Source organism: Lissotriton vulgaris, chromosome 4_1 (assembly GCF_964263255.1).
Source record: "Lissotriton vulgaris chromosome 4_1, aLisVul1.2, whole genome shotgun sequence".
Classification (NCBI taxonomy): Eukaryota; Metazoa; Chordata; class Amphibia; order Caudata; family Salamandridae; genus Lissotriton; species Lissotriton vulgaris.
This window is the reverse complement of record NC_141691.1, coordinates 650,720,837-650,742,443: the sequence shown is the minus strand read 5'-3', so window position 1 is coordinate 650,742,443 and position 21,607 is coordinate 650,720,837. Positions and strand designations below refer to the sequence as shown.

The 21,607-nt window shown below is 45.6% G+C and overlaps 1 protein-coding gene across 2 annotated transcripts in view; it reads left to right on the top strand.

Moving 5' to 3' along the window:
* The window catches only part of ADCY1 (adenylate cyclase 1), a 1,293,742-nt gene that overhangs the window by 569,536 nt on the left and 702,599 nt on the right, over positions 1 to 21,607 (top strand). For both annotated transcript variants that reach the window (XM_086966836.1, XM_086966835.1), the window contains exon 4: positions 19,583 to 19,694. In XM_086966836.1, the coding sequence (XP_086822962.1) occupies positions 19,583 to 19,694 (112 nt within the window). The remainder of the gene's footprint in view (positions 1 to 19,582; positions 19,695 to 21,607) is intronic.

Genomic DNA, 21,607 nt, shown 5'->3' with positions numbered 1-21,607 from the left:
TTCGGGGGTGAATCAACTGGTGTGTTTTGTGTACCTTCTGATGCTGGTAAATCTTATAGAGGCATTAGTGTTGGCACACTTGGTGATCCAGATTGAGAAGTCTGGGATGGAAGGCTCAAGGCTGCTGGTGGTGTGAGCTCTGTTGGTGCTGAGGGCTGCAGTCCATTGGGACTCAGGGATTCTGTTCCAGCTCCAGCACGCGGGATGGGGGATTGGCGAAGTGTGGTGGTGAGCCTGCAATTGCAAAGTGGATATTGCTATGGTCTGTCCTGGTGAGTTTTGTGGTGTGGCTGAAATTGATTCCATTGCTGGCTGTAAAGCTGGGGCCCAGTATGTGTCCTGTGTTATGTGTTTGGCTGTGACCAGTTGCTTGAGAACAATGTTGCTCAAGTTTTCCAGGAGGTTGGTAAAGTTGGGGTCATTGCAGTCATCAAGGTGGAAGTTGAGGTTGCAGGGGAAGATGTAGTTCCTAGAGTCGATTGCCAGGGGAGCGATAATTTCATGATGGTGTCGCAGAAGCTGGGGGCACAGGGTCTATAGACGAGGTTTCCTCTGACAGCTGTGTTTGCATCGATCCGGATCTGGAAGCTGAGGTGCTCCATGACTGATGGGATGTCGTTGTCAGTGGTGGTACAATCAATCCATCAATCAGGGGTTTTAAAGGGCGCTACTCACCCATGAGGGTCTCAAGGCGCCGGGGAGGAGGTGCGAGCAGTGCAGTAGGTCATTTGAAGAGCCAGGTCTTGAGGTCCTTCCTGAATAGGTGTCGTACAGTGCTGGGATTCATCAGATGTGGTGGAGGTGTTCATTCCCTGTCTTGGTTGCGAGGTAGGAGAAGTATCTGACCCTGCTTTGGCCCTGGGTATGCAGGGGACGATGGCTAGAGCAAGGTCTGCATAGTGGAGGTTTTTCTTGGGGGCATAGAATGAGATATATTTGTTGAAGTATTGGGGTCCAGTGTTATGGAGGGGTTTGTAGACATGTGTGAGCAGTTTGAAGTTTATTCTTCTTTCGACCGGGAGTCAGTGGAGGTCACGGAGGTGTTGGGTGATATGGTCATGTCGTGGGCTGTCGAAGATAAGTGTGGCTGTGACATTTCGGATGGTCAGAAGTTTGCAGAGGAGTTTTCCGTTGATTCTTGCATAGAGGGCTTTTCCGTAGTCCAGTCTGCTGGTGGTGATGAGTGTGTGGGTGACCATCTTCCTGGCATTGGGGGATCCATTTGAAGGTCTTGTGAAGTATGCAGAAGGTGTTGAAGCAAGTGGAGGACTCAGCGTAGATCTGGTGGTTCATAGTGAGTGAAGAGTCGAGTATGATGCTCAGTTTGTGTTCTTGGTCCATTGGAGTGGGGTGGTTTCTGAGCGTGGAGGGTCACCAGGTGTTGTCCCATGCAGGGGGGGTGAAGCCAAGGATAAGAACTTTTTTTTTCTCTGAGTTGAGCTTCAGGCAGCTCCTGCTTATCCAGGTTGTCACCTCTTTCATCCCTTCAAGGAAACTGTGCCTGGTGATGTATGGTTCTTTGGTGAGGAAGAGGATGAGCTGGGTGTCGTCGGTGTATGAGACTATGTTGAGTCCATGTTTTCGGACGATGGTTGCTGGGGGGCATGTAGACATTGAAGTGAGGATCCCTGGGGTACTCCGCATCTGATCTCTGTTGGTTCGGAGATGAAGGGTGGGAGACTTATTCTTTCTGTTCTGCCTGAGAGGAAAGATCCAATCCAGTCTAAGGCTGTTCCATGGATGCCGGAATTGTGGAGTTTGGTGGTCAGTGTCTTGTGGTAGGCAGTGTCGAAGGCTGCTGACATGTCCAGGAGGATGAGGCTTGCTCTTGGTGGCTATGAGGGCAGTCTTGTTGCTGTGGTTGCTGTGGAATCTGGATTGAGAGGTGTCTAGGATGTGGTTGGTTTCTATGAAGTGTGCTAGCCGAGTGTTGATGACTTTCTCAATCACTTTAGTGGCGAATGAGTAGTCTGATGGGCAAGAAGTTCTTGAGAACTGTTGGGTGTGCAGAGGGCTTCTTGAGAAGAGTTTGACTTCGGTGCATTTCCAGTCATCAGGGAATGTGACAGTCTCGAGGGAGCAGTTGATAGTTCGCCATAGTTCAGGTGCAAAGGTGGTGGTGACCCTGTGGAAGATGTGCAGTGGGCAGAGGGCAGTAGGTGCTCCGGAGTGGATGCTTTTCATTATCTTCGCAGTGTCCTCTGTGGTAAGAGGGGTCCAGGTGAGGAGGGTCTGTTGGATGGGGTTGCTTAGGTGGTGTTGGGGCAGTGCCGTGGTCTTGGTCGTTGAAGTTGTCTTAGAGCGTGTTAATCTTGCAGGGGAAGAAGGAGTTGAGTTTGTTGCAGAGGTCTTGGGAGGGAGGGACATCGTTTTTTTTGTTGTTGGGTCTGGTGAATTCGTGTATGATGGCAAAGAGTTCCTTGGAGTTGTGGAAGTTGTCTTAGATTAAGTTTCTCTTTGTTGATTTGATGAGTTGGTGGTGTGCCAGAGTGGCGGTCTTGTAGGCAGAGCGTGCTTCCGGGGTTTTGGTGTTTCTCCACATTTTCTTCAGTCATCGGCAAGAGTGCTTGGATTCTCGGAGGCTCGCTGTGAACCAGGTGGCTTCCGTGTTGTGTGGTTTGGAGGTGTGGTGGAGGGAGGCAAGAGTGTTGGCGCAGTTGGCGATCCAATGGTGGAGGTTGCTTGCTGCTGTTTTGGCATCTGTCATAGTAGAGAGCGAAGGTGAGATGTTCGTCAGAGACTTTGATCCAGTTTCTGCATGGGAGATGGGGCGTGTGCTTGTGTGCGGTGTTCAAGAAGGAGAAATGGATGCAGTGGTGGTCTGTCCAGAGCGGTCCCGTAGTGTGGCTGAAGCGAATGTTGCTTTCTCCGTTGAAGATGGGGTCAAGTGTGTGTCCTGCAGTGTGAGTGGCAGTGGAGACAAGTTGCTTCTGTGCTATGTTGGTGAGGTTCTCCAGGAGGGTGGTGGTGTTGAGATCGCTGATGTTGTCTAGGTGGAATTTCAGGTCTCCAAGTAGTATGTAGTCCATGGAGGCGAGGTCGTGGGGAGCGATGTAGTCTGCGATAATGCTGGTGAAAAGGGAGGGGGTCCGGGAGGTCAGTAGGTGAGTTTTCCACAGAGTGCCATTCTAGGGTTTGGCTGGATCTGGAAGTGGATGTGTTCTATGAGGGGTGAGGCATCATTCAAGTTTGTGATTGTTAGTCGGAGGGAGCTTTTGTGGATGATGGCAAGACCTCCTCCTGGGCTGTTGGGGCATTTTTTCATCAGGATCTTGTATCCATCTGGGATGGAAGTTACGATATCTGGAGTGGAGTTGGCATTGCTCCAGGTCTCTGAGAGGAGGGTGACATCGTGTGAGTGAGTGTTGAGGCGGACCAACATTTTATGGCATGTCCGTGCATGGAACGTATGGTGAGGAGGATGTTGCTCAGGGGCTTGTGTGCGGTGCCGTCATGAGGGTTGGGTGGTGCCTGCCTGGGTCCGGAGGGTCCGGAGGTGGGAGCAGTGCTGCAGGAATGTTGGCAGGAGATCAGGCCAGGGGTGTTGTTTGACATCATGATGGTTGTTGCATCCAGGGTTGAGTGCATGGAGAGTGCTGGGGTTGTAGTACTGGGGGGTGTGGGGACAAGGGTCCCTGGCGTTTGTCATGGTTGAGTCATGATGGGCACAGATAGGCTTGCCTTCAGCGCACTAGCAGCTCGGCTGCACAGCTGCCGCTATTAAGTAGAGGTAGGGGGAAGGGTGAGCATCTGACAAGCAGGAACAGAAACACACTGGGGGGAAGGGAAGTGGGGTTAGCAGCGGCAGGAAAAAACAGACAAATTAGACAAAAATAGAAAAGGCAAAAGGGAAAAAGGAAAAAGGCAGAAATGAAAAAGGCAGAAGGGAAAAAGAAAAGGAAAAACATAAAAGGATGACACCCACAGAGCGGACTAGCAGAACAACAGGCTCTTCCACTAGACCACCAGGGATTAGGGCTTGAGAATGAGGCACAAGACTCTGGTGCAAGGCAGAAGCTATGGGGAGTGGTGCACAGACCTGGGAGATCAGGACTACTCCCTGAAGGCTTCAGGATGACGTTTTGACAATAAAGTGTCACAGCTTAATCAATAGTGCACTGATTAAACTCATTAGGACGCCTATCTTCATCCTTGCAATGCTTGTTCCTTTTTTTGTAAGGGGGAAGCCAACTCAGCCTGCACTAAATATTATATCTTGGGCTTTATGAAATGAAATTAAGATTTCTAAAGTGCACTACTTCCCACAGGTGTCTAGGATCTGACATCCAGAGGGAAAACTAGGGTAAAGGATAGAACCAGACGTCAGGATGGACAGCAAAGTAGTGCTGAGCTAATTGTTAAACAGCCAGGTTTAAGAATCTTATGAAAGATAAACACATTTTTTAAGGTTTTTAGTTTCAGAAGCATCTAATTCCAGAGTTTGGCAATAGCCACTGCAAAGATCTTGCCTCCCCAGGTGGCTCTTTTAAATTAAGGAATGACCAAATTGGCCTGGGACGAAGATTTAAAGTCCTAGAGAAGATTTATTAAGAGCTGTTTTATGGATTCCGGACCCTCAAGATGAAGGGCCTAAAAGGCTATGCACAAAGACTTGAACATTACCCGCTTTCTCACTGGGTGTCAATAAAGTAAGGGGAGAGATTTGGAGACCGATTGATGTTCTGGTATTCCTAGAAGCAATCTGGCAGCCGCATTTTGGACCATTTGAAGCTTGTCCAGAGTTTTCTTGTGGGCAGTCAGAAAAAGCATGTTGCAGTAGTCTATTTTAAAAAAGACCAGTGCTGTAATCCCTGCTTCACGTAGGTCCAAAGGGATGAAAGGGAAGACCTTACTAAGTGATTTAAACATTAAGAAACATAAGGAAGTGATGGCTTTGGCGTGTCCCGCAAAGGAAGGTTTTTCATTATACTGGACTCCCAGATTTTTCACTTTGGGAACTGGAGTTGGGAGCGCACCCATTTAGGGGACCAAAATGATAGGTGATTGACAAAGAGTAACACCTCAGGTTTGTCTGAGTTTATTTTCAAACAATTGTTGGACATTCAACTACTGATCTGTAGCATGCAGTTGTGAAAACATTCTGCTGTGCTGTCAGGATTTTCTGTGACTAACACTACGATTTGGGTGTTGTCAGCATATGAGACAAATGAGATGCCAAAGCTTTTAATAAGTGAGACCAAAGGAGTAACATGTAGATTAAAAAGAGTGGGACTCAATGCCGATCGTTGTGATACCCCACAGTGTAGAGTAAAAGGTGTAGACCTTGACCATTACATTCCTTGAACTGTAATCTGTTGTGAGAAAGGATCTGAGGAAGAAGCTTAAAGCGGTACCTCTGACTCCTATTCAGACAGACGATTTATAAGGAGTTCATGGCTAACAATATTTGAATGCTGCCAAAAGATCCAGCAGAATTAGGGCAGCATTCCTTCCCTTATCTAAAGTTGTTCTGACATATTCCGAGGCTGTAATCAGAGCAGTCTCTGGACTTTGTTAGCTGCTAAAGCCAAACTGGTAGGAATCCAGTAATTCATGTTCCTAGATAAATAGAGGAAGCTCGGTGTTCATGGCTTTCTCTATCATCTTGGCCAGAAAAGGAATTCAAGAAATTGGCCTATAATTGTTGGGATTATCAGCATCCAAATTTGTTTTTTTAATAGAGGAAGAATTGATGCTATTTTCCAACTTTTGGGGAAGTAGCAAAGATGGAGCATTTGATTGAAAATCACTAAAAGGTGTCCCAGAACTAAGGCAGAGTCTAATTCTAAAACTCTTGGAGGGTAAGGGTCAAAAGGCGACCCTGATTTGATTTGACTAAACAGATCCTTTTTTTACCAATTGTAAGGGGGGAGAAGGCCAAAAGAGTGGTATTCCTAGACGGAGACGCCTCTGATAAATCAGCATCCAAGTTGTTAGCTTCACTGATAACAGTCCCTAATTTGGCCCCATTGGAAGCACTGGCTGTGGGTTGTCGGTGATGACGGTCCGCTCCGAGCTTAGGCTAGAAGTCAAAGCATTAAAGATAACCTCTTCCTTGTCTTGAAAGAATGTAGCGAGTTTGCTACAAAAAAAGGCATCCAACTTAGAATTTCTAGCTGGTGAAGGATTGCTTAGTTTGACCACTGTGGAAAAAAGCTCTTTGGGAGTATTCAATACTGAACTAATTTTATTCATGAAAAAGTTGGATTTGGCTTTGTTCAGAAGTTTTTGTATAGTAATCGCTCTGCCTTGTAAAGATCTTTTTTCCTCTATACTATAATTCGACTATATTAGGTTTCTGGCAGCAATTATTCTGGGAACAGCTATAAGGAAGGAAAATAACTCCTTTTTGCCAAAGATATTAAAGCTTGTATCTTCTGATTATGAACCTGCAAATGATTTTCATCACAAGATACTGAAAGTTGAAATGGAAAACCTGTATTGTTTTTCCAGTATTTATCCTTTCATCTACATATATTAACAAATAATCTGAGATGAAATCCCTTTAAGAAGACAACTTATTGAAATAGCCAAGGGTGATGAGACTAATCAGGTGTTACTATTTCATAAAAACGTATGACTGTAAGAAACTGGGTTATTGATTGAGGGGGTGATAACCCTACTCAAGCAACAATCACCATCCATGTTAGGGTGAACCAGAAAAAGTAATTAAATTAACCTGTGCTTCACCCTCTGATAGCTAGGTACCTAACCAATCAAGTTAATTTTGAGCGATTGTGTAAGTATTTAAGCAGCCCACAAACAGTAATAAAGTGAAACAAACAACATTACAAAAGCTTTTTCTGCTCTGAACCAGTCTTTTTCTAATAAACATTGTGCAAAAAAGCTTCAGAGGAGACAGATTAGATGAAATAGGTTTACCACAAAATTTGATAATCATGTTAGATTAAGCTCACATGATGAAAATGTTTGACACTCACGGCCTGCTGGGTGGCTTTAAGCGTGTGAGGACACACGGTATAGGTGTTTTGCAAGGTATGGGAGAATGCATGCTTTTGTGCCTACTGCATGCAATGTTTGTATCAGGAAAATTAATATTCTAAACTGGCAGCAGCGGCCGGCACAGGCAAGCGCAGTGGGGTGGGGCAGGGCACGGCGGGGGGGAAGTTGGCTGACGACTGAATAGGTTTAATTTACTTATTTAATTATACCTATTCCATTGTCTGTCGACCTCAACCTGAGGTTCCGTGGCAATTGTAAGTGGTGTTTTCGACTTGCACGAATATGGTCGAGTCTGGTATCTATGAACCGCAAATGACGAGTTTAGTGAGTGTGCGCAGTTTCGCTGTGCTAACTTAAACCGTTCGTTTGTTATGTGGGTTTTCCATCTGTACCCACGGGTTCCATCTTAGACACGGCATCCATTTTGTCTCTTGCCCTCAAGTAGCCAGCGAACGGACGCTGTCCGCTTCGCGACCCTGGGACTCCCAAGATATTTGCGGAAGACACATGTTCTTTGAAAGTGTACGAGGGGGTTGCTACTGTAAGGCAGATGGCATCGCTCGAGGCTCATCTTGCCGCACGGACTTATTGTCTCAGCCGTGCATCTCATTAGGCATGTCCCTTTGATGCCTGTATCTCGTGTTTCCCGATACCTCCCCTTTTACACCCTTTCCGATCTCCCCACTGTCTCCGTCTTCCTCTGCACCTGTCTTCGTCCTATTTCGATCTATTTTACTGCTGATTGGAATTTGCTAATGGTGGGAAGATGGTTTTTACAGTTGGGAACCGCCAAATGTTTCCGCACTTATGTTCCGGACCTTGTGTGTTTCAAAGTGACCAAAGCGACCCCTCTGGGGGATAATTGTGGGAACCGGGTTGTAAACTTTTGTGCTCAATGTAATCCTATGGGTAAAAACTGTATAAAAGGAGCGATCCACAGAACCAATTTGAAGCAGTCTCCCCAAGTTGCACGCTGTGTACTTGTCGTGATCTCTGTGTTCCCTGCAGCAAATAAACCTTGAATCTTTGACGTCGAAGGAAGTGTCCCGTGTCTCTGTGACTTGTACGCCGGAGCAGGTTACCCACGAAGGTTTCAGGTGTTGTGCCCTGGCACCGCTGGGTCTTAAAGAACCCAGTCCTTCAGTTGGCGCCCAACGTGGGGCTGCATCAGTGGTACCGGTCCAAGCCCGACGATCGTGAGGAACTTCGTGTGAAATCTCCGAGGGAAGGTGCACTCCGCTTCATCGATCCTGTTGTCGAAATAAGTGGCCCGAAGACTTTTCCCGCGAAGATTCCCGCCTCCTGACGGCTGCGACGGACTGCTGCCCTGACTGTAGACCTGTTTTGGCGCCTGGCGTAGACCTTGGTATAGCGAGACGATTGACGGGCCTTCCTGGTGACGCCATCGATCTTTGAGTTAAGTATTTGTGGGTCGCTCCCATAGTTCTTGGTTGTTGACACTTTAGCGAGTGTTTTTGTTGTTAGTGCTGTGTGAGTGTTTTTGTCGGTGACACTTTGCTAGCGTACTTTGTTGTGTTGTTTGACGACTGCAGCCGCCAAAAACCGAGGGTTTTGTTCTTTGCTGGGACTTGGTAAATCCCGTAACCCTTGAAGTTTGTGAAACTCGGCTAGTGTGCAAGATGCCTGGTCGCAGTACTTTGTTCAGTTGTTTTAGACCTTGTGGTGCGGATTCCCGACTGGAGGACTCGTGTCCGATACCTCCGGTTGGAACTCCTACTTATGACTTGTATAGTAAACATGGGCTAGGCCCGATTACCTTTAATGATTATTGGGTTAAATATACAAAGAAAGACGGCGACCTTCGTTGGCCACCTCACGGTAGCTTCGAGGCGTCGATCTTAGATAATCTAGAAATGAAGTTGTTCGAACGTAAATCAAGGCCGGCCATGTTTGATGCCTTTCGGTTGTGGCGCAAAGAAGCCCGACAGAAAGAGATCAGACAGAATAAACGTAGTCAGCGAGATAATGTTGCTACCATAGTAAAGAAAGCTGAGCAGTTCCAGCGTGATAAGGAGGATAAGGATAAGGAAGTGTTTGAGAGGTTGCAGCGTATGTCCATAGATAAATGTTATCCTGCTTTGCCTACGGAGTCGGATAAGAAGGAAGAGGCAGTTGAGGATCCTTTAATGTCCTATCTTATGAAGTCGCCACCTCCGTACGTACAGGGTACCGCAGCTCCTGTGGTCCCTGCCGTACCTGTTCTTCCACCTATTGTTCCTCCGCCTGTTCCTCAACCTGCACCCGTTCTTCCGACTGTTCCTGCTCCTTTGTCTGTGTCTATTCCTACTGCTCCTCCGCTTCCACATACTCCTGCTCCTGCTACTGCTCCTGTTTTGTTAACTCCTGTCGTTGCTACTGTTTCTACTCCTTCTCTTGTTAGCCCTGTGTCTTATTCTTCTCCCTCTACTCGTAGTCGCAATTCTCCCCTTGCGGCTAGCTTCTTTCAGTCGCTCGGACCTGTTCATGGGTCTGCTGGTTCCGATGGTCCTCAGCGACGTAGTCAGCTTCCTGGAAACAGAGAACGCGTTGCGCTATATAATATGGCAATGGGTTGGATGGTAAACCCTCTTAGAAATCCACCCCGTGTTGTCCTCGAAACGTTTAGTCAATTCAACATACCAACTCAGAGATATGTGTTTGACGAAATGTGCAAGTTTCTACATGATCAGATAGCGGCCGATGCGCCTGACGAGGTGCTGACCGCCCTGTCTGAACTTCGGCTTCAGTTCGCAACTGGACTGATAGTAGATACTAATGTTCGACGTGCTATTGAGCGGTTGCTATCTCTTCGTCCCGCTCCCATACCTCATGCATTGTTTGTTGAGGATATTGAACACCAACCAGACGAGTCTGGTCAGTATCCTATGCGTGAAGTTCCGCCGGTTTGGGTACCGGCTGATCCTAATGCTAATCCTGCGACAGCGGCGCATTTCCAGAGAGTGTGGATACATCTCCCATGGAAACGTTCGGAAGTGTTACAGGTGAAGCAATCTTTGCCCGATCCTCGAAAAAATCCTACTGGGTATTATAAGGAATTATCGCAGCTCGTAGATGCTACGGTAATGAATCTTGCCGATATCGACATGTTGTTTGGCAATGTTGTACCGCAACCGGTATGGGCTAAGATTCGTCACCAAGATCACGCAAATGAATTACGCGGTGATTGGGCTGCCATTACAGCGGCAGATGCTGGACAAGTGGCTGCTGCTAAACCCGACCAATTGATTACTGCTCTTCCTCAGCGAATAATAACGTTAATGAAAACTCTTATGCCAGCTATGAGGGTAAACTGGGACAAACTGTCCGCTTGCAAACAAAAGAAAGACGAGAGTGTTTCCGACTTCTTTACGAGGTTTGAAGAAGCATTCATTGACCACAGTGGACAGGATATGGGTACTGAGGGTGGACAAAGGTTGTTTGTGGATAAATTTGTGTCAAATTTGTTGCCCGATTTGAGCAATAAATTAAAGAATTCAGAGAGTGCATGGGCCGTTTTCTACCTCAGCTCAGATATTGGCTACGGCACAATATTATGAGAATAGGGAGAAAGAGGAGAATGACCGTGCTGACAAAAAGACGAAAGAGCTGAAAACTAAAGTATTGTTGCAACAAGCGTATCCGCCGCGTTCTAATCAGAATGCGCCCCAACAGAATAGATCACAGCCACAGTCGAACAGATCCCAAACCCGTAATGATTCCTCCTTCCAAAGGTCCTCGTTGGGGTACAATCAATGTGCTTATTGTAGACAGGAAGGACACATTAAATTCAATTGTCCTGCTTTAAATGAACGTAATAGTGGCAACTCGTCTAAAGGAGGCCGTGGTGGTTCACAGCACGCATCGCGTGGTAGAGGTCGTGGTGCTCAGAACGATCGCTTTGACAACTCGTCAAATTCTAATAACTGTTTTGATCAACGTGGATCATCGCAAGGACGATCTGCGCAGTACAATGTGGACGATTATTACGTCGATCAGGGAACTGACGACAGTAATTACTAGGACAGCCATAGACAAGGAGAGGGGGTGGTATCAGTTCCGGTTGATCAGAGAGGGCCTTACGTCGCAGTTGCTACATCGGGCGTCGTTGAGCCTTTTCTGTTGGACACTGGTGCAGCGAAAAGTTCTATCATGCATTCGAAACTCCCTGGCGCACCTTTGTCTGGCTTAACAAATGTTTCCGTTGGATTCTCTGGCGCCCCTGTTAGCAATCCAGTTTCTCGCCCTTTGCCCCTTCAAATTGGGCCACGTGAGCTAGAAGCTCCGTTGATTTTAACCACGGGTTGTGGCGAAAATCTTTTGGGCCTGGATTTGCTTAAACGTTTGTACGCAACTTTGTATTGTTCTCCTGCGGGTGTAAAGCTTACGTTAGGAGAGAGGGTTGTCTCTCCCATGTATTTGTCCCTCGATAAGCTCCCACCGGAATTGAGTTCTCTTCCTGCGTCTTTGTGGGCAACAGGTCCCAATGATGTGGGCCTGCTTGATATCTCTCCTTATGTTGTTCAGTTGAAATCTAATGTGCGGCTGCCACGTATTCCCCAATATCGTATCTCCCTCGATGGTGAACGAGCTTTGTTAGCGATCATCTATGATTTGATCGAGAAAGATGTTATTGAAGAGACTCGGGGAAACGTGTGCAATAGCCCTGTACTACCCATTCTTAAACGTACAGATCCTACAAAACCGCCTGTTTATCGCTTTGTTATCGATTTACGGGAGGTAAATAAAATTGTGGTTCCTCAATTTCCTGTTGTGCCTGACATCACGGCGCTACTGACTCTGATTCCAGCTACTGCATCGTGGTTTTCGGTGATTGATTTGAAAAATGCGTTTTTCAGCATCCCGATTGCCGAAGAGAGCAGGGACCTTTTCGGTTTCTCTCTCGGTGGACGTAGCTTCCGGTTCAAACGCGCTCCTCAGGGCTACTGTGAAAGTCCATCTATTTACAGCCAAGCCTTGAAGGGTCAACTGGATGCGTTTAGGTTGCCGGTCGGTGCGGCTTTAATCCAATACGTCGACGACTTATTGGTGGCTGCTGATACTCAGGACATTTGCAAAATTGCTACGGTGTCGTTGCTGCAACATCTCTGTGAATTAAATCACAAGGTGTCACCTTCTAAACTCCAATATTGTTGTCAAGAAGTAACCTATCTAGGTCACTTATTGTCAAAGGAGGGAAGGAGATTGACCCCAGAGAGAATTGCAGCGATTGCGCGAATGGCTGTGCCGAAAACCCAAAGAGATGTGCGTGCCTTTCTAGGTATCACGTCGTACTGCAGGCAATGGATTCCAAATTTTTCATTGCTAGCGAAACCATTGGTGGCTCTTACGTGTAAGGATGTTTCAACTCCTTTACCATGGACGGAAGAATGTCAGAGAAGTTTTTCTGAACTACGTGATTCATTGTGTTCGGCTCCTGTGTTAGGTACCCCTGACTACGGTAAGCCGTTCACGCTATATGTTCACGAGAGGGAAGGTTGTGCTTTGAGTGTTCTAACGCAACCTTTTGGTGGTAAGCAGCGTCCATGTGCATATTTTTCCTCGACCTTAGACCCAGTAGCTAGAGCATTGCCGAGTTGTTTGAGAGCAACTGCGGCAGCTGCGGTCTCCATCCGACAATCAGCAGGATTGGTCATGGATAATATGCTTACGGTGATGGTTCCGCATGCAGTCGATACTCTTTTGAATCGAACGAAAACTCAGCACTTGACGAGTGCGAGGTTGTCTGGGTACGAATTAACGCTCTTGGCAAGCCATATTCAGATAAAACGTTGTAATGTCCTAAATCCGGCAACTTTGTTACCAATTAGTGCAGAGTCAGATGAAGTAGCAGAACATGACTGCTACTTGAGGACTGAAGAAGAAACGAAAGGTCGAGTGGACCTTAAAAACACCCCATTGGAAGATCCGGATGGCACTCTGTATGTGGATGGGTCATGTTTTAAGTTGCCGAATGGCGATGTGACTACTGCTTATGCTGTTGTAACGTTGAACACTGTTGTTGAGACTGCAAGGTTGAATCAGAATTCTGCCCAAGCTGCAGAGCTGATCGCTCTTACTAGAGCATGTGTGTTGGCGAAGGGGAAACGTGTGAATGTGTACACTGATAGTCAATACGCTTTCGGTGTAGCGCATAGTTTTGGACGATTGTGGCGAGAGCGTGGTTTCTTGACGTCGCACGGTACGAAGATACAGCATGGCCAGCTTGTGAACGATCTTTTGGATGCATTGACTTTGCCTACACAAGTTGCGATTGTTAAGTGTAGTGCGCATCGTAAAGTGACGGATGATGTTGGTCGTGGTAATGCGTTTGCAGATGAGACTGCTAAGGAGACTGCCCGGAACCTTAGCACTCGAATGTATGTGACGAGTTCGGTTAGGTGGCCTGCAGAATCGAGTATGTGTGAAGATACTATCGAGAGTGTGAAAGCAATTCAGAATGAGGCCACCGAGACTGAAAAGGCGAAGTGGAAAGAAAGTACGGGAAAGTTGGATGCGAATGGTTGTTGGATTGATTTGTCGGATCAGAAAAGATGGATGTTGCCTGATGCGTATGTGCTGGCTGTTGTGACAATGGCACATGGGTTAGCACATATTAGCGCGAAAGGTATTTGCAAGTTGCTGGTTGCTGTGTGGAAGAATGACGGTATTACGAAATGTGCTGAACGTTTGGTGAAGAATTGCATGGTGTGCATAATGTACAATCCTGGCAAAGGAACCCCAACTCCCCCTGGCAGTTTTGCTCCTCCTTCGTATCCCTTTGAGGTGATTCAATTGGACTTCATCCATATGGAGCGATGCAATAACCTGAAATACGTTTTAGTAGTGGTTTGCGCATTCTCCCGATGGATCGAGGCCTATCCCCTCAAAGACAATACTGCTTTGTCTACTGCGAAAATCCTACTGAAGGAGTATTTTCCTCGGTATGGAATGCCTAGAGTCGTGTGGTCAGATAACGGAAGTGAGTTTGTTGGACGTGTGATGAAGAGTGTGTGTAAGGGCCTTGGAATTAATCAGAAATTCCATAGCGCCAATCATCCCCAGTCAGCTGGATTAGTTGAGGGGTATAACGGCACCCTTAAACTAAAGTTAGCAAAGATTCAGGCTACGACTGGTCTTTCGTGGCCTGACGCTTTACCCTTAGCATTACTGTCAACTAGGGCGACTGTACACTCCCGAGTAGGGCTTAGTCCCTATGAGATAGTGTTCGGCCGTCCTGCGAATGTGTGGGGGGTTCCTAGGCCAGGAATATTCTCTGATCTTGAGTATCCAATGCTGATTGACTATTTACATGACTTGACTGCTAAACTAAGGTTAATTCACCAACAGGTTTACGACGCATTGCCGACGCAGACAGAGGGTCCAGGCCACCAGCTCCAGCCCGGAGACTGGGTGGTAACACGCAACTTTTCACGCAAGAATAATCTGGACCCAAGATTTACCGGACCTTACCAGGTGCTCCTGGCCACGAGGACTGCCGTTCGTCTCGAGGGGCGCAAAAATTGGGTGCACGCTACGCACACCAAGCGAGTCCCTATCCCTTTGCCGGCAGACCCGTGGGTAAGGAAAGGCATTGCGTCAACAGAAACAGAAACATTGCCGGCGTTTGTGCCTTTCAGCGACGCACAGCCTGTTGGAGAATCCTCAGCGCAGCAGAAAGCCACTGTTGAAAAATTGTTAGCAAAAGACTCAAGACCAGAACAATCAACTGATCAGCAGGACGCTGTCTCTTCAACGGATCCTTTGTTCGACGAGCAGACACGTCCCGGGAAACACAGATATTCTCTGCGATCTCGCACTAAGGACAAATAAAAATTTTTTCTTGCTTTGCTGAAACTGACAACTGCATTATCCTCGTTTCCCGTGATCAGTTTTGAATATTCGTATCCCTGTAATTATTTGTGTACATATAGATATTGAGTTTCCTCCCTTGTATCTTTTTACTTCCACAGCTGAGAGACTTTGTGCTTGTATATACATATTGTGTATTGAAGGCCGTAGGGCCGCGCGCGTACTTCCTTCTGGACAGTAGGTCTTGACGCTAGGTTAAAGGCCGTCGGTTCCTAGGAACTCCTGGGGATTGACTATTGCTGCACAGAACGGAGTGCGTCAAGAAACGTTGCGGACGGTCGTAGGGAATGGCATTCTCGAAGCTGAATGATTTGGAGGGAGCTCAAGTCCACAGATTCAAGCTGCAGCAACTCAGTCGTACCAAATGTTTCATATTCCAACTGTTTGTATTGTTTTTGACTGCTTCTGCATTATTGGCGGGTGGGGTGTATTACACGATGTCCTATTTCTTACCTGCTACACCTACTCCTACTTCTTACCCTAATCTTACCTCTACTGCTTCTCCCCATTCCTTTCACATGTTACCGGAACACGAGCAGGCTAGACGTGTAGAATTCCGCAACAATTCCTTTATTCAGCTCCTCCATCAGCATCAGTTAGTGGTTAACACTACTAATTGTTGGGTGTGTGGGTTGATGCCACATACTACGGATAAGGGAATTCCATATCTGGTGTTACCGTATAGTTCCCAAGGGTCAGCTCAAGCATTTCAAACAATGTTTCGAAGCGCACTGGGTTTCCACCCCATTCGAGAACCACGTTCCCCCTACTCTGGTCCTACCTCGTATCAGAAACCTTTATCGATAGCCATAGAGGACTTAGATAGTGAGATCTATGATCCTTCGCTTATTCCCGAAGAAGAGGTACAGGCCTATAAGGTCCTAAGTAGAGGTGAATATAGTGTGTTCACTAGCGAAAAGCAGCTTAAAAGCTCGCCTCCGATATGGGTCGTACCCCACACTGGTAATTTTTGTCTTATGGGTCGTGGCCGAAGATCGCAAGCCCGACTTGGAGCAAGTGCTTGCACTGAAAATTACATTCTGCCAATGTTCTCGTCCCCTGTGTTTCTGGCTGCCAAGGGTACATACTTTATCTGCTATGATCGTGCATACACATGGTTGCCCGCTGACTTCATGGGCTCATGTTTTATTGCAAATCTGTTGCCTCCGACGTTCACTGTAGATGCCGATTATCACAAGACTAGAGTTGTACGAGGCGTAATTAGCGAAGAGGATACTGCCGGTCAAGAGGCAGGAGACTTTTTCAAGGGTTTCCTCCCGTTTTGGGGACCTATGGTTAATAGTAGGAACCTGAGACAGTTGACTCGAGTGGTAGAATCGACAGCTAATATTACTGCCAGTGCCCTTGGTAATATCACCACAGAACTTCAGGCGGAGAGACTTATGACGTTACAAAACCGTATGGTTTTAGATGTCATTTTAGCAGATCGTGGTGGGGTATGTAAGGTGATCCATTCGAGCTGCTGCATTTTCATTCCAGATAATGCTCCTACTGTCTATCAAGCCATCTCGAGGTTGCATAAGATCTCCGAATCCATACACGTGGATGTAGGGGATTGGACGCTACTTGGATGGTTTTGGGGCCTGATGTCGACTTGGGGTTGGAAAATTCTGATGATCATCGGAGTTGTGGTAGTGTTCCTGTTCACGTGTTGCCTTTGTGTGCAGTGTGGTCCTGCCTTATGTGGCCTCTGCGCTACAACGTGTATGAGACAACCATCTGTTACCAAGGGGACTCGGTTGGACAGAGCTATGCTACAGCAACACCTCGATGGTCTGATGAATATCGAGTATGATTCCGACTAGTGCTTGCCTACATGAGGGCAAAAGGAGCGTCTGAGGTTCCGTGGCAATTGTAAGTGGTGTTTTCGACTCGCACGAATATGGTCGAGTCTGGTATCTATGAACCGCAAATGACGAGTTTAGTGAGTGTGCGCAGTTTCGCTGTGCTAACTTAAACCGTTCGTTTGTTATGTGGGTTTTCCATCTGTACCCACGGGTTCCATCTTAGACACGGCATCCATTTTGTCTCTTGCCCTCAAGTAGCCAGCGAACGGACGCTGTCCGCTTCGCGACCCTGGGACTCCCAAGATATTTGCGGAAGACACATGTTCTTTGAAAGTGTACGAGGGGGTTGCTACTGTAAGGCAGATGGCATCGCTCGAGGCTCATCTTGCCGCACGGACTTATTGTCTCAGCCGTGCATCTCATTAGGCACGTCCCTTTGATGCCTGTATCTCGTGTTTCCCGATACCTCCCCTTTTACACCCTTTCCGATCTCCCCACTGTCTCCGTCTTCCTCTGCACCTGTCTTCGTCCTATTTCGATCTATTTTACTGCTGATTGGAATTTGCTAATGGTGGGAAGATGGTTTTTACAGTTGGGAACCGCCAAATGTTTCCGCACTTATGTTCCGGACCTTGTGTGTTTCAAAGTGACCAAAGCGACCCCTCTGGGGGATAATTGTGGGAACCGGGTTGTAAACTTTTGTGCTCAATGTAATCCTATGGGTAAAAACTGTATAAAAGGAGCGATCCACAGAACCAATTTGAAGCAGTCTCCCCAAGTTGCACGCTGTGTACTTGTCGTGATCTCTGTGTTCCCTGCAGCAAATAAACCTTGAATCTTTGACGTCGAAGGAAGTGTCCCGTGTCTCTGTGACTTGTACGCCGGAGCAGGTTACCCACGAAGGTTTCAGGTGTTGTGCCCTGGCACCGCTGGGTCTTAAAGAACCCAGTCCTTCAAACCCGCCTACCCCGCCCCACCCCACCTCACTGTGTTTACCTGTGCCGGCTGCCGCTGTAAACTAGCCCACCAGACCATAAAATAGGCCGTCAAACAGCCTGAAAACGGCCCACACACTGACCTGCTAAACCAGTGTAAGAAACTGATTTATTGGTTAGAGGGAGATAACCATACTTAAGCAACAACCAGATCCTTGTCAGGAAGAATTTCCTGCAGGGGTTTGATTACATAAAATTAGCCACACACCATTTTCCCGTTCCTGATTATTACTTGCATACTATCCATTTTTTCACTGAAAGTGTTGTTCTTGCCATTCATTATTCTTGCAGCCTCTCTCTTTCAGAAGAGGAGTTCTGATTCATAGGGGTTATCTTTTTCATAGCCGACCACATGGAAAAACGTGTTACTAATGTCTCTACTTTCTTTAGCATGCAGCAGTGTTTCGTTGTGTACCCAGAAGCCACTTTTTAAAACTGGAAGTACTGCTATTTTAACATTTACTTAGAACTTTTCTTTCAAACACAATGCCAGCTGCCATATTTTCCTCAGTAAAACTAATCTAAGGATGTTTTCCAAACTATATATAGTCAACATCTACAATTTTTGCAACTCGTCTGCCTGAATCTTTTCATAAACAAGAAAGAGCACATTTTTTTTAAAAAAAAGGCCATTTGTGCCTACCACCGAGTTACAGCTGCGGGAGCCCAAGGACTTTCCAAGATGGTTCAATCTTTATAGACACCCTTTTACAAATCTTGCAGTGGAGAATCCTTGCAGCTCCGGAGAGGCTGACGAACCTTTTCCACCATAGGTGAATTAGAGCTCTTTTAAAAATAATTCATATATCGTAGACATTTTGTTTTGGCGATTAGTCAATATTGAGAGGTTGATGAAAGTTTCAAAACCTTGTTTATAATATGGTTAGGGTCTCGTATTATCTTTATTCAGTTTAGTAAGTTTACAGAAATAATAAAATATATTGGTTAAAGTCAGCATTAAAATACACAGTGCTCCATAAGGAAACATAGTAAGCTAACTAAAGGACCCATTCTAAATAGAACCCATTAAGAGTTCCTTTGGAAAAGAGAAAATATGAGATGAACTTCTCATAAACAGTAGTTCTGGAAACTCAGCTAAGTTGCCTACAGCTGCGGAACCAAATGTAAATAAGAAAAATGTAGCATTGATCACAAGTAATCCATTCAGATCAGAAATAAAATAGAATTAATCGCCTTCAGAAAACCCCAAGGAAACAACTCTCCAGAAGGAGTCATAGGAAGAATCCAGCAGCAGGGCCACCTGAAAAGTCTAAGGAATGAAATGAGAGTGTGTGTTAACTAGCTAGGAACACTCAGTAAGATATGTTCATACTATTTTAATAATTTTGAAGGCATCTTCTGTCAAAATCCAATGAGAGTAGTTCACAAGATGGTGTCGTCGGTCATGCGATGCCTCTTCCGATTCCCACAGTCTGCACTAACGTCACCATTGTTCGATACAATTACTACGGGTGGGCGGAATGTGCGTAGTCGCGCTACACAAAGCTCTGCAAAATGGTAATAAATCTCTGCAAGCATGCAAAACTTCAGTAAACACGCAGAATTTCTTGTTCCACCCATTTGCAATTCAATTTTCCTGTTTGCGAATGCTGTTTGCATGCTAGGGGGAAATATCTCGCAAACACACATTTTGAGAGCGCGAACAAGATGCATGTGGCTGTAAGGCTCAGAAACAATGAGCAGGTTTCTGTTTCCCGGCTGTGTTCCCTAAAATAAGGTATTTACCCATAAAAATATTCAGCTAAATAAATTTACTTTAAGCTCAGCAGGCACAGATAAACAGGCGCCTTCATGAAAGGACCCCGTAGTTGCATGGCAAATGCATCAAGTATGTTTGTTGCAAGTATCACATTAGTGCACTTTGCGAATATTTTGGCACCTGGTGGAAAATTCAGCGCTACTAATGCTTCTTTGCTTCTCTTTCAGCATTTTATTCGCTGACATTGTGGGCTTCACTAGTTTGGCATCGCAGTGCACTGCTCAGGAGCTGGTGAAACTTCTGAATGAACTCTTTGGAAAGTTTGATGAGCTGGCTACAGTAAGCAGGCGCCGTTTTATTGCTGTGTATTTCTGTGTTTGGAAAAATTATATAAGATTGATTGCTAAAGTCTCTCATTTTGTGTAGACAATAAATCAAGAGCTTGTATTGTTCAATTATTTACTCATGCACATTTGGAGATTTGGCAGTGCAATTCTTCATTGCAGAATTTAAAGATAAATTGGGTTGGCTCTCTGTCTGCCGCACTCCCTGACTAACACAATAATTATTATGGTTATTACAATTCAGCCTTTCAATCAAAAGCATATCTGGTTTAATGTCCCACACATCAAGCTTTGTCTTTTGCACTTTCTTGTCGTTGACAGAGACAGAGTGACATAGTTTATGACACATTAAATGTTGTGGAGGCCAATATTCATTAGAGCTTGGCCAGACTAGGTGTGCAGAGCCAAACCTTTTGCCTAATCAAGTATGAATTAATTGAACTGAGACACTCATTTCACGTTAACCTTTTGAAAATAGCACAAGAAAATTAAAAAGTCCAAATCTAGCTGCAACTATTTAGTTTAGTAAATGCACACAGTGAGTAGCTAAGCTGGCTAGTTCCAATAACTGTTGAAATATCTTAAACAGTGTGGCGTAATTGAATTCAGGGGCTGTGGACTAACGGAGGGCACAGCCAAGTGCTCTGATTTATACAATAGCATTTTTGTTAATGCGCGTGCATTTTACCTTTGAATTTCTCAGGGTTAGCTAAATGAGCCCAAACGGCACAGCTTGGCATAAGTGAGCAGTGTCTACGTCTCTGTTTGCAGATGGACAGATGATATTCCCAAATATCAGGATGTTTGGTTTGAATTCGCTACATTTTTACATTACCGTTTTATGCAATTTAATCACGGCAACTTCCTTTACTTCTGTTACTGTATTTTCTTTCCTGTTTTTGTAAATGAAAAGTAGGCTTAGCAGTCAATCAGAGGAAGGGGAAGCCATTTTCCCATGCTCCTGATGAGAATAACTTTCGCTCTATTTCTAATGTATGGAGAATTAACCCATTTCAAACATGGGGTTCTTGGCAAAAAGGAGAGAAGACCCTCCGAGCTAACCAATCCCAGACAACTTCTTATGAAAATCTGTTACCATAAATAATGGATTATTCCACCCATTCTCAGAGAGAGCAATGCACATTCATAAGGGACAGGAAAAGAGTGCAAATATTAACGTTTTTAAAAATACATTTACTGAAAAGATTATTACAAATCACAACACAAAATTGAGGTGTGGAGTGACGATAAATCAAACTACATATATATATCTTGAAACATAGTAAAAATCAGAGCTGCTTTCAGAAACATCATACAATATTCTTTAAGTCTGTTTTACAGAAGGTCACATTCCAATGGATGTAGACAATGGAAATTCCGAAATTGGCCAATACACTCTCATGTTCCCAGTGTTTCTTAAATTGCGCTAAATGTATTATACCTATACATTACATCAGAAGCACGGAAGGCCCGAGGCAAATGTACAGGCTTCACTTTTCAGTGCAAATCTCAAATGGGAGTACAGTCAAAAGCCTAAAAAAGATAAATCTTGATCCACTAGCAGGCTTGGCGAAGGGAGTTTTTGTGTGTATTGTGCAAGGCCTTTATCAATTACTTATTCGTCATTAGTTTAACACTGGTCTGAATTCCAGGCTTTTTACTGCAGTGGGATTTAAGACAGATTGTAAATCAGACAGCTGTACCCTACCAAAAAACCTGAATTTTGATTTGCTTCTAGGCGTTCGATATTGTGCCAGGAAATTTGCAGGTAGTATCTGAAGAAACCACATTAGAGTACCAACCAACATAGTGCTATGCCTTATACCCATAACAGCTGCCTGTGACTAAAGCAGAGTTCTAGTAAAAAAACTAAAATGTTCTTCTAGCTCATTGAATATGCCTGCACTA